Here is a 16,890-nt window from a genome sequence, read left to right as displayed (position 1 = left end):
ATTGACATTTTATTTCGTCCTTGCGTAATTGATTGGTCAAACGCAAAAAAATTAGCGATTCTGAGGGGAAATAAAGGATGTACAGTTCAAATTAATGTTCCTCAATTTATCCATAAACATTATTCAAAGAACCAAAGAGTTATAAGGTAATGTCGGGAATATCATTAGTATGGAAATTAGTAAACTACAATTCATTCTATTGTCAATTTAATTATAAGTCATTTAAGTATAAAACAATAAACAACTTTGTTTATGAAATTAAAATATTTGTAAAAAATATTGTTTCAAAATTTATTATTTACTTAGTTCCTTTTTAGTTAGCTTTTTGGATTAAAAGTTCCAAAGTTTTCATTATTACAAACTAAAAAATTCACTACTCGCAGAATTTTTTCCTGAATTATATTTCTCACTAAAACATTCAACTTCGAGGTAACTACAAGTATAAACGTTAAGTCTAAATCCTACCTTAGAAAGACAATTTAAATTAATATTTACATTTTTAATTCAAATGATTCTCAGTTCTTCTTCTTTTTCTTATCTTCAGGTAACAGTCCCATAGATTTCTGATACTCTAATATTAATTTTTCTTGTAAATCCGGTAAGCACGGCGAATATCTCGAGTATTCCATTGTGTATTCTCCTTTTCCTTGCGTGCTAGATCTCAATTCTCCCACATAACCAAACATTTCATTCAGAGGCACCTCGGCATGTAGAGTAAACCATCCTTCTGTACCCTCCGTGCCAGTTATAATTCCATGTCTTTTGTTCAACTGAGCGATGACAGTCCCTTGAAATTCATTTGGAGCATTCACTTCTACGGACATGATAGGTTCCAGGATATGCCACGCTCCTACTTCAAACGCTAAAACAAGGAAAAAGAAGATAATAAGAATAAAAATATTGTCATTCAATTTTCTTCGTATTCTGATAGTGGGAATGTGCGAATGAAAGATAAAATATCAATTTTTTAATGAAAAAAGGTAGTCAGAGCTACTTTCTTTCCACAAATCTCATATTTTAGACGATTTTAGTACTTTGACACAAAATTCTATTCATGTCTTCTCACAGATGTTTGGCCGGATCACACTATGCTTTTCTGTCACTTGATTCAGGGCTGATAACAGAGCTGGAATCCTTGAAGTTAGTTTCTGCGGTTATGTATGAGGTTAATCAAATTTTCTATATTAATGCAACATAACATGAAACGAAACTACAAAAAGCTGTTTTACTATGTTATAGGTAGTGTCCTTCCTAATTTAAGTTTATCAAATAGATAAAATATGTTGGCCAACCTGCATTTTGACATTTCAGGGGGAAAATTTCGATTGTATTTCATACTTGACTCGAGTGTCACAAATTGGCAATGTGTGATACAGGATTTATTCAATATTTTTGCTCATTGAAAAAATTGACGGGATTCAACCGATAGGTACTGCATAAATAGATTACCTTGTTTTACTGCTCCTTGAGCTGCTAAAAAGAATGACAATTCGCTGGAGTCAACAATATGGTGGGCTCCATCAATCAAACGGAACTTCAATCCTGATAATTTTTGTCCTGCCAATAAACCTTTTTCAGCCATAGCCAAGAACCCTTTTTTTATACCTGGAATGAACTGTTTTGGTATGTTGGTACCAACTGTTTCATCCACAAAGTCCAAGTAAGTATTTCTTTGGGGAGGAAGAGGCTCCAATATTCCTGGAAAATCGAAATGTTTGTTATCACCAACGGATAAATTAATAGATATCTATCGTGAACAATGAAAGATGGCCGTAGTTGAGCTAGGAACAGTAATCTGTATCCCCGAAATTTATAGAGGTTGGTAGATAATTTTCATTTATTTACCTGTAACTCTAGCAAATTGTCCTTGTCCTCCAGATTGCTTCTTATGGAGATAATCAAATTCACATGGTAACACCAAAGTTTCTCGAAATGCTACTTTTGGCTTACCCAATAAAACTGGACAGTTATATTCTCTTTCCATTCTCTGCGCATAAATTTCCAAGTGAAGTTCGCCCATACCTGATACAATAGTTTCTTTATTGTCATTATCAAACCAGAAATGGAAAGTTGGATCTTCTTTAGTAAATCTGTAATATTAGTAGATTATTTCAATTTTTAATAAGTTATAGGAATGCTAAAGTAGGGGTATGGTCTGTATATCGCCGAGAATTTCAGAGCGGTTAGTAGTGTACAATGTCTCAGGTAACCTGCTTCGTATTTACGGACCGCTTGACACTTGTCAATGGTCAACTGAATTTTTCATTTTGGAGGTTATAAATGGTTGATCTCTTTTAATTTGTAAACAACTAAAAGTTCTTAATGACTCTGAAGGTAATTTGTTTCATAATAAAAATAATAAAGTTTTTGAGTGTTAGATATCATGGAAAATGTTCATAAACAATATTCGAAAATTAAAATGACAACTGTCAAGCCGAGTGGGCGTGGTTACCGAACCTAACCAGAATAAAAGTACAGTTGCTCTGGTGACAGATAACACACCGAAGTTTGAGGAAATAGTCACCAGTTTATGAGGAATATGACATATTCGGACCACCAATTTAGTAACCAAAGTGATATATGGACCATACCCTAAATGATCAATTTTGTTTCTGATTGACTCAAAACCTCACTCGAAATATCTCCAAATAAGTCTTTGTTCATTAAAATTTAAGCCATACTAACCTAGAGATAGCCTTTGAAAAATTATCCCTATCCTTATTATTTTTTGGATTGATCGACATGGAAACAACAGGTTCCGGAACATAAATGGATTCCAATGAAATGTTTTCTTTCAAGTTCGTTACAAAAGTGTCACCACTTGCACAATCCACTCCAAATAAAGCGAAAATGTCACCAGCATACACTTCAGTAACGTCTTCCATAGTGTTTGAATGCATTCTAACTAATCGAGATATCCTAACTTTCCTTTGAGTTCTTGCATTGAAGATTGTATCACCTTTCTTGAGCATTCCTTGATAACATCTCATATAGGTAAGTTGCCCAAATCTGCCTGCCTCGAGCTTGAATGCTAAGGCAACAAATGAGCTAGAACTACTTCTACTTGGATTCAATATTATTTTTTGGGTTTCTTCACCTAGAATAGTTATAAAATACCTAAGAATAAACATCATTCAATGTTCAACCTCATTTAAATATCATATATTATCATGGATTCCATATAATATGTGGAGAAAAGTTGTCGTTATTTTCCTTCTTGAATTCTTAAACTTTTGTACACATATAAAATTAATTTTTTATTTATGGTTCTTCAGTTTATATTATAAATTCATGAATTATAGAGAGATCAGAAATAATGCAATATACATATTTCCTTTGAATAAACATACTACTTGCTATACATATATCAGAATACATTCGACTACATACCATCTTCCTCCTTTAAAGCATAGTTATCAACTTCTCCTGGATTAGGTAAATAATCAAGTACTCCATCTAATAAAGGTTGAACTCCTTTATTTTTTAGTGCTGTACCAACAAAGACAGGAGTAAAACTTCTCTTAAGACAAGTTCTTCTTATTGCTGATTTTATATCTGCTACTGTTATTTCTTTCTCCTCCAGATACATTTCTCCAAGTAGTTCATCAGCATTAGATAGATGTTCAATGAGTTCATGTTTTCGATCATTACTTTCTGTCACCATATCTTTAGGAATTTGATCATATTTCAATTCCTCACCATAGTTTCCTTCAAAATAAATGGCTCTTTGCTCTACAATATCTATTATACCTTTACATTCACTCTCAAGACCTATGGGTAATTGAACAAGGGCAGCATTATGGTTTAATTTGGATCGCATTTGTGATAAAACACGAAGGTGGTTTGCCCCCATTCTATCTAATTTATTTATGAATGCCAGACAAGGTACATTATACCTATAAAATAAATCAGATTATTCAATAGCAATTTCTACACGCCAAATGTAATTTTCATAAAAATATATATTAGTTAATTCCCTACATTATTACCTTTTCATTTGTCTATTTACAGTAAGAGATTGACTCTGAACTCCCCCAACTGCACATAAAACTAAAATTGCACCATCTAACACCCTCAAAGCTCTTTCCACCTCCACTGTAAAATCCACGTGACCTGGTGTGTCGATTATATTGATATTATGTTCTTTCCATAAGGTATATGTTGCCGCAGATTGGATTGTAATACCCCTCTGTCTTTCCAGTTCCATTGAATCCATTGTTGCACCAACATTATCTTTTCCTCTTACTTCGTGCATCGATTCTATTCTGCCAGTATAGAACAATATCCTTTCGGTAAGTGTTGTCTTACCAGAATCTATATGTGCAGATATACCTATATTTCGAATTTTTTCAATTGATTTATGTTCTGAATATTTAGAAATACTAGACATATATTTGTAAGATGAGACCTAGAATGAATTTGAGTTGTGAAAATGGTAATTGTCAGAAAATACATTTATACCTTTCCCGAATGCCTCAATATTCTAAATTTATTCATTAAATGAGATATTCTAGGTGCATTTGTTAGAGACATTTTGATATTTGGGATTATTTAGTATTTAATAAATTATACTTTTTCAGTTATAGGTTAAATCACAGACAAACGAAATTAGTTTGTCCCTGGGTGCAGTCTCTAAGTATAGAACTACATTTTGCATTCAATAAAAATTAAAGCATTGTCTCTTGTATTTTCAAAATATTCATATTCGTTGGCAATAAGTTGACGTCAAAGAAAATTAGTGAGGATAATTTTCAGTGAATTTTTTATCAATTTTCTGAAAGGACAAGACTTTCTAAGCCAGGTTTTATTTCTGTGCTTATCCTTATCAGTCTGTGATTTGTATTTTCAGCTGATTTTAATTTTTAATTTTTTTGAACAGAAACCTCACAAACAATACAAAACATACGTCGAATAGATAAAAATCATTGATATTCTAGGAAAATTGCCTTTAAATTTACGTTATATAGTTACTATGAATGCCGTATACCAAAAGGATGTACATTTGAATCAAAATGTACCTACTACAATTCTTTTCTCAAAACATATAGAGTTCCTCACAAATTATGGAGAACACAAAGATAATTATGAAGCTACCATGACAGAATATCTGAAAATGTCTGGAATGTATTGGTGCCTTACAGCCTTAGAATTAATAAATTCGTCACCTTTCCCCAAGTATAAAATAGTAGAATTTATTAAAAGCTGCCAAGATCCAGATTGTGGAGGAATTAGTGCTTGTATTGACCATGATCCTCATTTACTGTACACCTTAAGTGCTGTACAAATTTTATGTTTATACGATAGTTTGGATGAAATAGATGTTGAAGGTGTTATCAAGTATATTGTTTCGTTGCAGCAACCTGATGGCAGTTTTGCAGGTAATATATGAATATTATCCGTTGGCTACTTGAATTTGTATCTGCTGCTGTTTGGTAATATTGTCTTACCTTAATGCTATGTTTATCTTACTTCTAGGTGATAAATGGGGGGAAATTGATACAAGATTTTCATTTTGTGCAGTTGCAACACTGTCACTTCTCAAAAAATTAGATGCCATAAATGTTGAAAAGGCTACTGAGTTTGTTAAATCTTGCATGAATTTTGATGGAGGATTTGGTTCAAGACCTAATTCGGAAAGTCATGCTGGACTCATTTATTGCTGCATTGGATTCTTATCCATTGTTGGAAGGTTAGATATTGTACAACAGGATAATCTAGCTTGGTGGTTATGTGAGAGACAATTACCATCTGGAGGTCTCAATGGAAGACCGGAAAAATTACCAGATGTTTGTTATTCATGGTGGGTCCTATCTTCATTAGCTATACTAGGCAAACTTCATTGGATTGATCGCAATGCTCTCAAGAAATATATACTAGCATGTCAAGATGAAGAGACTGGAGGATTTGCAGATAGGCCAGGTGATATACCTGATCCTTACCATACACTTTTCGGACTTGCAGCTTTATCGCTTATTGGAGAAGATTCAATCGAAGAAGTGAATGCAGTATTTTGTATGCCACAGGCTGTTATAGATAAACTAGGGATAAAAACTCAAATGCTGAAATAATTCCATAAGATTTTGTAATGATTTTTGATATATTTCAATCTGAACATTTTCCGTTTTTTTCATATACATTAATAAGGGATTTAAATATTTTTAAATATGTAATGAAATGATACTTGTGAAAATATTGAGATTGTTTTATCCATATCTCTCTTTGAATTACCTAGCATGTAATATTGATATGACTTATTGTACACTAATATAGAACATATAAAACAGTTTTTCACATATAAAATTCTAAATTTAAAAGATTAGATTACTCATAGTCAATTAGATTAGTCATTAGAGATTTTCAATTCATCTCTAATTCTTCTTTTGGTGCCTATCCATTCCGGATGTTGGTTAACATGATGGCGACACGGACCTTTATCAATTGCTGCCCGAAATAGCCCTGTGGTTGTTGAGTTGAACCAAACTCTCAAATTCTTCAACCACAATATTCTTCGTCGTCCAATGCTTCTCTTTCCCTGTAGTATCTCTAAATCAATCTGCATATAATGGTTAGAATTAATATTCATTAAGAAACTCTCCAAAACATTCAAGAAAGCAATAATTATTCAAGGTATCCGCGAATGTTTTGGGGAAAATTTTAGGTGGTTGTGTGTAAATTTAATCAATAGGGTAGATCGCTTCACTAGGTCATCTGCAAAGTAAGCAGACGTCCACAGGACGACCTTTACCCTTTCAAAAAATGTTAGGCTAGAAATAGCTAGCAGCAATGGCTTTGCGCTAACAAAGCCTTAGAATTTTCCTTACTCATTAGTTTAAGGCACAATTATAAATCACATTTTCCAGCCATTTATAATTGTTTGGTTCATGATTACCGAGTGAAATATATAATACTGCGCTATCTAGTGAATTTCTTCTTAAAAACTTTCATCTAGAAATAATAGATGGTAGTAGTTGAGCTAAAAACAGAAATCTATACTGGCGAGGGTTCACAGAATATAGAAATCTACAGAATTCAACGTTTTGATTAAAATAACAGATGGCGGTAGTTGAGGTAGAAACAGAAATCTCTCCACGCGAAATCTATAGGGGTTGGTAGATAATTTTCGTTTCTGCAAGATTTACTGCCCGGAATTCCTTGTGAAAAACATTATTAGGTGATTGGTCTATTTGTCATGTTAATAAAGAAAGTGAAACAAATGATTTCATCACTGGAAAAAAATTGAGGTACATATTAAGAGGGATTCAATTACTAAGAATTTATTGATTAAATTGAAATTACAATAACGGTCAATCTCAAAACACAGCCCAAGAGTTCCTCAAACGTGAGTTTCATCTGAATGTAGGGAATTCTTTCGTTTCTCCTTCCAATATTCCTTATCTCCAAGAAGTTCAGACTTGAAAAAAGAATGCTCAGTTATACCTTCGACAAGTTAATTTCAGTTAAATGCTATATGTATACATATAGGTACTTAAATGCAATTTGATCTGTATTTGAATGATTATTATTCATTTTCAAAATATAAAATATTTAACACAAGCGCGGATCCAAGAGGGGGGAACGTCCCTAAAATATTGCTGACCACCCCTAGAATTTGACATACTGAGGCTAAAATAAAAACAAGATCATAAAAAATTTAATTCGATTCAATTTCTAAAACAAAGATGTCTGAAAGTACCCCCCAAGACATTGGTCATGGATCCGCGCATGATTTAACCTTAAATTCCCCTTAAATTAGGTATGTATATACGTGCTTTTAATATCTTCATGAATGATGTAGATAATACATACTAGAGATAGCCTCGACTTTCATAACATCTAAACCAACCAATTAAAAAAAGAAAAGTATAGCTAGCTTCATTATTTTGCCTGAATGACTGTTACTTCTGTATTTGATTCGAGTGTGATCTCAAAGTGGTAAAAAGTACGCGAAGACGAATTCAAATCTCTTTATTTGTATCTACATTCCTACATATGGTAACTAAAGATTCGAGGTCGAATATATTGGTAATGTTATGAGCAAACTTTACTTATTGGGTTTGCAGATAAAGTGGTCTCAATTATTTTCAATAAGTCGAAAAATACTAACCTGACAAAACTAACACTCAATATTAATTTACATAGGTGTTTCACGAAAAAAAAGTATTTTTAATTATACATATCTTAATTCTCGAAAGACAACTACGACATTATGCACACATATACAAAAAGTTCTGAAAAACAATGCAGATGCTACTTATGTACTTTCATTCTCAGAACAACATACTTAAGCTAGTTTAAACCGAAATTCAAAAAACAAACACTTTCTTTTCGAACCTCATAGTCATGCTAATTATAGAAAATGTAGAATAAACTTTAAGAATCAGATTGATTCAAAAGAAGATATTTCCATTGTTTTGAAATATGGAAAATTTTAATGCACATGCTAGAATCTTAATGTCAAAAATTTTAAATAGGTACCATTTTCCTTTTTTTCTGAAAGCTGAAAAATTAATTTCGTGAATTACCAACAAAAGTGATTAATGTTACCAGAAATAGGATGATTTTTGATGCTGTGAAGAATGATTCAATATTTCTTTCTGTGTATTTTTACATTCAGCCAAACATATTCGTATCAATCGTATCCATACCTACTTCTAACAGTTGGAAGTGTATAGTTTCAAGATGAAGAAAATACATAATTAAACATGCAACTAAGGAAACTGAATTGTTATAGAGAATCTATATTTTTCACCTTAAAATTCTCAACCTTTTCTTATTAGTTTACGGTGTAAAACTTCCAGAATCACAGGGGTAACATAAAGGTATTCAAAAGAATATTTCATACTGATGAACAAAAGAAAAATAGATTCAGTTTGTTTGGTTCAATTTCTAATGAATTAAAATGATGTTTGAAGTAGTGCAACCTATCATTATCCTCTACTACAATTCGATTCAAAATTTCTATATTCATGTGATTTCTAAAGAAAACGGAAAGGTGCATACTTACACTTGGTCTACTACTAGTGCAACATTTGTACTATTGTGATTTGGTGAAAAGTGTTAGTGTAGGAACTTGTTAAAAGTGTATGGTAGTATCGGTCACCTTAATTGTTATTCCTTCATCTTCCTCTTCTTCTTCCATTGTAGATAGACGTTTTTCCAGCTTTTTGGTTTCTTCGCGTTTCTCCTCTTTCTTAAGAGTTTTCTTCTTTTTGAAGCGACTGAAAAACGCTTGTTTTGAGTTGACTGTCTGTTTTGAATTTGCATTAATTAAAATATGAAATACTTATTTCGTAAATTTATGATTTTTTTATCTCTTCATCATTTTACTATTTTGGAGTGTATTCTCACTTAAGTACTTTTTGTTTTTCAAAAAGGTAGAAACATTTTCTACAATCTACATTATATGTCAGGAGCTGTAACTTCTTCTATTTCTTTACATACTATTTTATTGGGCGTACTTATATTTTTATATTGCTTATTTATAACAGATAATGTTTTCATACGTTTCGAATAAATACTTTTTTTGTGCGAAAATAATAAATTAACTTAGAGCAATCGTATACCTGGAATTTTTTGAATTTTTCTTCCTTTCTTTGTTTTGCGATATATTATCGTTGACTTGTTTCCATATTGCAGTTTTGTTAACTTCTTCAGATATATTCACTGCAGATAATGGGATGTTCATAACATTTCCATTGGCGAGGGCTATTTTCAAATTACCGCTTGGCTCCATGTCCAAAGGCGATTTCTCGTTTTTCTTGAAAAAGATATTTGATATTATAATTGTTGTTTTTATTATTGCATTATTATTTTTCGCGAAAAAAGTGATGAAAATAAATGAGGCTATAATTGATAACTAACAAAAATAAAATATTTATACTTACTATAAGAGAAATAAGAAAAAATATGTGAAAAGAAATAAAAAATAAACTGTAAACAGAAATATAATTCAAAATACTACTTAACAATAATCCAGAATTTCAATGGTAAAAACACAATTTAATGAAATATTTACATAACTAAACATAACATAATAAAATGATAAAAAGTACCTACAACATTCATTCAATTCTGCAACATAAAATATACAGATTTTAAAAACTAAATATAAATAAAATAAATCTGTCCACAAGGGTCTATTCAAAAACATGAATCAAGGGTTTCCTATTGTATGACAATATCATTAAAGAATCACAGATGCCTTTTTGTAATTGTAATACTTTATAACGTATATAATTTCACTTTGAATACTCATTGATATCAATATTAAGAATATCAATTTGATTTTTTTCTAACACACAATTTCCTACAGCTAGTTGTTCAATTTTCCTAACATATTTAATTGCATATACCTACTATAGAGCTTGATAATTTTTAGTTAATTAATTTTAATATTTCATTTTACTATTGATCCAAATGAAAGAAGACTATAGATATAAATAAATTTGAAAGGTATACAGGGTTATAACTATTTAGAGGGGCGCTACAGGGATATCGAAAACCGTTAGAGATACAGGGTGGCTTAAAATACAAAAAAGTTGCGTTATTTAGGGATTAGTGTGTTGGTGTTAACAGATCCATAATATCTCCATTGGTTCCCAAGATATCTCGAAAAAACTGAAAATCGATATTTTATTTTTTTCTGTATAACTCATTTGTTTCAGGAGATAACACGAAATTTGGTTTGTAGTCATTATCCAATATAGAGATTCGAATAGTGTCGTCAGATTTTTTCTGTTTTCCATTGTTTCAGAGAGGTGATGGTCAATTTTATTTTTCCTATGGATGCCATATTGGTTTTCCTTTTGGGTTGATGAAAAAAAATTACGAATTCAACAATGTATCACACTCTACAAAAATATCGAGTCTAGGTACGCAAATTTGAAGAGTTGTTATGTGAAATCATCACTTGACTATCGCGTCTCTGAAACAATGACATACAGAAAAAATCTGAAGACACCATTAGCATCTCTATATTGGATAATGGCTATAAACCAAATTTCGTGAAGTTATCTCCAAAAATAAATGAGTTATGCAGAAAAAAAAAGAAAATCTCGTTCTTCAGTTTTTTCGAAATATCTCGGGAACCAATGAAGATATTTCGGATCTGTTAAAACCAACACACTCATCCCTAAATAACGCAATTTTTTTGTAATTTAAGCCACTCTGTATTTTCAACGGTTTTCGATATCCCTGTAGTGGTCCTCAAAATAGTTCTAACCCTATATATGATATTGGAAACCATATTACAATAAATTTGTACATAGTTATTATTATGGTTATCAGAATTTTCCTCGAGATTGGTAAATATTCTTTTGTACGATATACTTACCTATTTTGATATTATTGAAAAGTGAACGCAATAATTATGGAATGTTTTCTATCGGAGAACTCAAAACGAATAGATAACAATTGTTTAAAAAAATGGATTATGTTATAATCCATTTATAATCACTGTGAAAAGAATTAAGTATTAGGTATTGAAAATATACACTAGTAAATGGAAATGGAATAAATAAATTCGTTGTATTAGGTAGCAAAAGTATTTTGAAATGTAGGAATGAATAGAGAATATTTTCAGGGATTTTTGAAACTTAAATGTTCATATTTTGGTAAGTGCTGTAACGACATTGAAAAAACTTGATTTTGCATCATAATATTATCAGTCTTGAATCATTGTGGATCTTTCAATTTTTCTAGGAAATATATCTAGTATCACTCAACAAGCTACTTTGTCATCTTTTTTTGTCATAATCAATTTTGGACCTAAAATAAATTGGGAAAACTTAGAGCCAAATCCTCGCACCTCTTCATCTGTCAGCATTTCGTGTCTTTTTGACATTTCCGGCATTATGTCGTCCAATATCATCAGGTCCCTTCTGCTGAATATGAGGTCCAAGGATTTTCGGATTCCGATTATCACAACCAGCATCAAGGGGAACAGGATGGACGTTGAACTGAACGATTTTATTGACCATAGACACGCCAAGCAGAGTATCTGAATGGCGGTGAAGAGGTGAACCCTTTTTATAGGTACCTGGAAAAAATATAACGAAAAAACTTGGTAAGTGTTATAGGTACAATATGTCAAGACAGTAGGTACTGGCAATTGATCAGTTTGTTGATGTTTGAGGAAAAATGATTAGCAGCATGCTAAACTATTGTAAAGGACGAATGAAAATGATTGCAATTTGAAGAAATCTATGATCGCGATGTCTAACCAAATAGAAAATTTCGTAACAAAAAAAACGCCTATGAATAATCATACTCTATGTTAACTTATTAAGGCATTTTTGTGAGACAAATTTCCGTCTAGCTATAATTCAATCTTGGTCTCGTGAAGTTAGTCGTAATAAAACGCCTTATTATGATATTCTGTGATTCGGTACAGATGTCTAAGTCGTTTTTTTGCGACGAACTTTCCTTTTGAATGTGACAATTTTCCATAGAGTAATAAACATAGATAGAGGAAGTATACGCAATTTTTACATGTCCCCAACATGGTTAGATTACGTTGTCGGATTGTGATATATTTTCAAATCCACAATTTTACTACATACATCATTATGAATGTTTATTATATTGATGAAATATATTTATTTGAGCGATAAAATACGCAGATTTGAATATTTGGAATCCGATATTTTTCCTAATCGTCGAATTTATAATGAGCAGAATATTTAAAATTTTCTGTATCTACCTGCTGAAATCCAAGGTGTGGCAACTTTTGCTCGCCTAGTGTCATCGGTTGTTTCACGTCGTTTTGCGCGCTTGAAGTTTGTTTTTCTGAATTTCTGATATATTTAGGTATCAATTTCAATATATTTTGAGTTAATATGAAACGTTGATTCACTATGGGACATAAGAAGTGCGTTCTTTAATGAGAAACTCGCGAATTGAATGAAATATCGTATCACTGATATGATTTCATTTCCGCGCACCTTATGTAAAATTTGATAGTTCATGTTGAGGATAAAATTTGCTTACTGAAAATGATGTATGCTCCATCTATCTATGTTTATTAGTCTGAGCAATTTTTCATCTTGTAGAGTGCGTCGCGAAAAGAACGGAAAAGAAAAAATCGGTGATATATTTCTAAAGAAAAATCATCATTGGAAATGATTTTATATTCACATGTCATACACTCCTTGTTGTTCATTATTCATATTCTGTTTTGAACAATAAAATTTTCGTTTTTTTTTTGTTCGCATTAATCACGTTCGATCTGTGTTTAAATTTAATATACTTGAATTGCTTTATGTATATTTGAAGTGAATAAGAAATCCACAGATAGATAGTAAAAACATTGAACTCACCTGTCTCAAAAACATGTAGTCTGGCTGATACTTATTTGGCATGAACATTATGAGTATTCTATCGAAGAACTGAAGTCCCTTCAACGAAGCGGTTCCCATGTACAAAAATACTCCAAATAATACAGGCATTGGTATATAGCCCAACATTGGCGTTAAAAATACTGATAGTCCAATAGTCAAAAATATCAAAATATGAGTCACTCTCTGCTCTCTCACTCCCAAAAATTGGGGCTTCTCCCCTGGAGCGGCACATTCTGACTCCAACTTCAAGGAGTTTACGTGGTTGATAGACAGCACAGTAGCCGCAACAAACCAAGGAAGACCCATCAAGGAACAAATCTCGATCAATATGGATAGGACGAAAAGATCCAAATGGTATCCACAACCTGGAATGAAAAAAATGGAGGTTGGACACAATTTTTACATCTCCAAGAATAGAATGAGGAGAGCACTGGCGTGAAGTCAGGAGTTTTGGAGCGCTTGTTCATTCAAAACGTGTCTTTGGAGGCCACAAAAAATAATGTAAATTTTACCCAATTTCGCCATCGAAATTTTAGTCGATTTGTGTCTGCATCATAAAGTTATTCTCGATTAAACATGTCAGCTTACGAGCCAAATTCTCGTCATTTGCGGGATATTTCAATTTTCTGCTTTAAAATGACGAAATCTGCGGCTGAGGCTCATCGAATGCTCTCAAATACCTATGGTGAGGCCGCTATTAGTGAAAGAACGCGCCGAGAGTGGTTTCAACGCTTCAAGAACGGTGATTTTTGACTTCGAAGACCAGCATGGCGGTGGAGGAAACAGGTTTTCGAAGATGCAGAATTAGAGGCATTACTTGGTTAAGACTCATGTCAAACGCAACAAGAATTGACAGGATCATTGAGAGTGACGCAATAAGCCAATTCAAAACGCCTGAAAGTCATGGGAATGATTCAGAACCAAGGGTATTGGGTGCCGTACGAGTTGAAGCCGAGAGATGTTGAACGGCGTTTGTTTGCTCGTGAACAGCTGCTTGCAAGGCAAAGACAGAAGGGAATTCTGCATAAAATTGCGACTGAAGACAAAGGTTCATTACGATAATCCCAAGCGCATAAAATCATGGGGATAACCCGGCCATGCTTCCATGCGACGGCCAAACCGAATATTCACGGTTGCAAGGTCATGCTTAATATTTGGTGGGACCAGCTCGGCTTAGTCTATTACGAGTTGTTAAAACCGACTGAAAAAATCACAGGTAATCTTTATCGAACACAATGAATGCGTTTGAGCCGAGCATTGTAGTACAAACGGCCACAATACAAGAAAAGTGATGATAAAGTGATTTTACAGCATGACAATGGTCGACCCCATGTTGCGAAAGTGGTCAAGACATACTTGAAAACGTTGAAATGGGAAGTTCTATCCCACCCGCCGTATTCTCCAGACATTGCTCCCTCGGGCTATCACTTGTTTCGATCAATGGCACATGGCCTGGCTGACCAGCACTTCCGGTCTTATAAAGAAGTGAAAAATTGGTTCAATTCGTGGATTGCTTCAAAAGATGACCAGTTTTTTCAACGCGGGATTCGTACGCTGTTCGAAAGATGGGAGAAAGTAATGGCCAGCGATGGACAATACTTTGAATCATAAATGTATAATCTGTTAATTACAATAAAGCCTAAATTTTGGAAAAAAAAACGGCGGAAGCAAAGTTGTACGCCTATGTAATTTGTGAATTCTGAGAAAAATTCAAGAAGAATTCATGACGACATTATTCAGTTAATAGACTCACTATTTGTCGTATTCAGACAAATTTAAATGTGATTTTTCTTCAAACGATACAAGAATTTTCTCAGTGTACACAAATGAGCACTAATTTTGATGAAACAATTCAACAATTTCTAAACGTTGTTGAAGCGTGTATCTTTCCACAATTGAATGGCATAACCTACTAAACACAAAAAAAATGACAAATGTCAAGAAATAATATACAGTGTTGCCATTGTAACCATTTCAAAATGTATTGGAAAACCATGTTCTATTGAAAGTTCAATAAAATATTCAACTCACCTTTCTTCAGCTTATGCTCCTTCCTATTGACTATCACACTTGTAATTTGTTGATCCATAAAAATCAATATTGTGCCCAATAGGGCAGGGGGGAACGCAACAAATACTGAATACAGAGGATTGTTTTGGAATGGAGGGATCAACCATCCCCTGTCAGGAGACGTAGGTTTGAACTCCTTTGGAACCTCCAATTTTGGAGTCAAAATACCCACGTAAGCGTCTAGCAACGTCATTGACATTATTGCAATAATCACAGCAAAATCACTGATGAACTGTCGAACCTGCAAAATAATTCGGAGATTAAAATCGAAGTTTTTAGCAGGATGGTGTTACTCACTTTGGCAGGGAAAAAGAGCGCGTTCTTGAAGTCCTTCAGTTGAACGGAAATCAGGAATGTTCCGAAAAATAGAATGATGGACATGAGGAATACATCCGGTACATATGTTGGAGTGAAACAGCCTGGAGATAAAGTACCGCTGAGGTCCTGTAGAAGGAAATGGTTCAGTTGGGCAACATTGCTCATTCATACACGTGTTGTTCAATAAGTTAAGCGATTCGATATGAGTTGCTTAGAAACACCTCTAAATTTTGTTTTATTAGGTTGGTAGATTGCTCTTATGAACGTGTGAGAAATTTCATTTCAATCTGCCAATTCATTCTTTGTTTACAAGCCAATTAGTATCGACGTATGACAGTATTCTTTAACAATGGAAAAATCGAGTATCCTGCTGTGATTGAATTTTTATTTTTGAAGGTTTACAACCAAAGTTTTTTTGTTTTTTATTCAGAGTTTACTTCATATTTCATATTGTAAAATACATTATATTATGTTGAATAAACTCATATCTATCTATCTATCTAAAAAAGGAAATTTATAAACGAATGTTTGAAGTGTATAAGGACTCTTCGTCTTCAATGAGTACAGTAGAAAGATAGGTTGCTGAATTTAAACGTGGTCGTACATGCCTAGAAGACGATCCATGTCAAGGACGTCCAAAAACTGCAACAACATCAGAAATCGTAGAAAAAATAGAGCATATCTTATTGGAAAATCATCGAGTGAAAGAAAGAGATTTAGTAGAAGAACTAGGCATGGTTAGTGTAAGCAATATTTTAACTGAAGTATTGGGTTTCAGAAAGCTTTGGGCGAATTGGGTGTTACATTTGCTAACAATTGAACAAAAATACATTCGATTTCGACTTTCTCAGCAACATTTAGAGCGTTTTCGAAAGGATAAAGAGGATTTTGTGCGTCGATTCATCACTATGGATGAGACTTGGTTCTATCACCATGATCCTGAATCAAAACAAGAGGCTAAAGAGCTGTGTGAGCATGGTTCTTCGGCTCCGAAACGAGTTGTGTCAAAATTGTTTATAGTTTATCGCATATTGTATATCTGGTGAATTATACTCGGACGATTCTCGAGAACAATCGAATGATCTCGAGAAACGATATTCGATTCCCCATCATTAATTTATGAACTGAAATCCAATTTTTATTGAATATTTTCCCCCAAATTAAC

The 16,890-nt window shown here is 32.9% G+C and overlaps 3 protein-coding genes and 1 non-coding gene across 13 annotated transcripts in view; 1 reads left to right on the top strand and 3 right to left on the bottom strand.

Annotated features, from left to right (window-relative positions):
• Positions 1-190: 190 nt before the first annotated feature.
• On the bottom strand, positions 191-4,615 carry LOC123677375 (elongation factor G, mitochondrial). The gene is made up of 7 exons (XM_045613865.1): positions 4,462-4,615; positions 3,990-4,408; positions 3,391-3,896; positions 2,686-3,097; positions 1,846-2,090; positions 1,450-1,698; positions 191-862 (listed from the first exon to the last, which is right to left on the bottom strand). The coding sequence occupies exons 1-7, from the start codon at positions 4,531-4,533 to the stop codon at positions 516-518; spliced, it is 2,250 nt and encodes a 749-aa protein (XP_045469821.1). The 5' UTR covers positions 4,534-4,615; the 3' UTR covers positions 191-515.
• Positions 4,616-4,812: 197 nt separating this feature from the next.
• Positions 4,813-6,284, top strand: LOC123677378 (geranylgeranyl transferase type-2 subunit beta). Its single transcript, XM_045613869.1, has 2 exons — positions 4,813-5,378; positions 5,476-6,284. Exons 1-2 carry the CDS (start codon positions 4,973-4,975, stop codon positions 6,066-6,068), a joined length of 999 nt encoding a protein of 332 aa, XP_045469825.1. The 5' UTR covers positions 4,813-4,972; the 3' UTR covers positions 6,069-6,284.
• A 399-nt stretch (positions 6,285-6,683) lies between these two features.
• LOC123679380 lies at positions 6,684-6,838 on the bottom strand. Its single transcript, XR_006747393.1, has one exon. It is a non-coding gene; the product is annotated as a U12 minor spliceosomal RNA (small nuclear RNA).
• A 420-nt stretch (positions 6,839-7,258) lies between these two features.
• The window catches only part of LOC123677371 (sodium bicarbonate cotransporter 3), a 66,630-nt gene continuing 56,998 nt past the window's right edge, over positions 7,259-16,890 (bottom strand). For 7 of the 10 annotated variants that reach the window (XM_045613851.1, XM_045613852.1, XM_045613850.1 and 4 more), the window contains 7 exons: positions 15,705-15,851; positions 15,369-15,648; positions 13,317-13,702; positions 11,807-12,037; positions 9,564-9,757; positions 9,101-9,218; positions 7,259-7,411 (listed from right to left, as the gene is read on the bottom strand). In XM_045613851.1, the coding sequence (XP_045469807.1) occupies positions 7,334-7,411; positions 9,101-9,218; positions 9,564-9,757; positions 11,807-12,037; positions 13,317-13,702; positions 15,369-15,648; positions 15,705-15,851 (1,434 nt within the window). In that variant the 3' untranslated portion in view covers positions 7,259-7,333. Of the gene's footprint in view, positions 7,412-8,425; positions 8,498-9,004; positions 9,219-9,563; positions 9,758-11,806; positions 12,038-13,316; positions 13,703-15,368; positions 15,649-15,704; positions 15,852-16,890 lie in introns of those variants that run through there. The other 3 variants (XM_045613855.1, XR_006747095.1, XM_045613854.1) reach the window with 3 other exon arrangements.

Source organism: Harmonia axyridis, chromosome 4, assembly GCF_914767665.1.
Source record: "Harmonia axyridis chromosome 4, icHarAxyr1.1, whole genome shotgun sequence".
In the NCBI taxonomy this organism is placed as follows: Eukaryota; Metazoa; Arthropoda; class Insecta; order Coleoptera; family Coccinellidae; genus Harmonia; species Harmonia axyridis.
Note: the sequence above shows the minus strand (reverse complement) of the source record. Positions and strands in the feature narration are given on the sequence as shown.

Bases quoted from the DNA above. Each gene is read 5' to 3' on its own strand.
- LOC123677375 (XM_045613865.1), bottom strand. From the start codon at position 4,533: ATGTCTCTAACAAATGCACCTAGAATATCTCATTTAATGAATAAATTT. The intron at 3,098-3,390 runs GTATGTAGTCGA...TAACTATTCTAG, and splicing joins TGCTTTAAAGGAGGAAGATG to GTGAAGAAACCCAAAAAATA. The intron at 2,091-2,685 runs GTTAGTATGGCT...CTAATATTACAG, and splicing joins TTTTCAAAGGCTATCTCTAG to ATTTACTAAAGAAGATCCAA.
- LOC123677378 (XM_045613869.1), top strand. From the start codon at position 4,973: ATGAATGCCGTATACCAAAAGGATGTACATTTGAATCAAAATGTACCT. The intron at 5,379-5,475 runs GTAATATATGAA...TCTTACTTCTAG, and splicing joins ACCTGATGGCAGTTTTGCAG to GTGATAAATGGGGGGAAATT.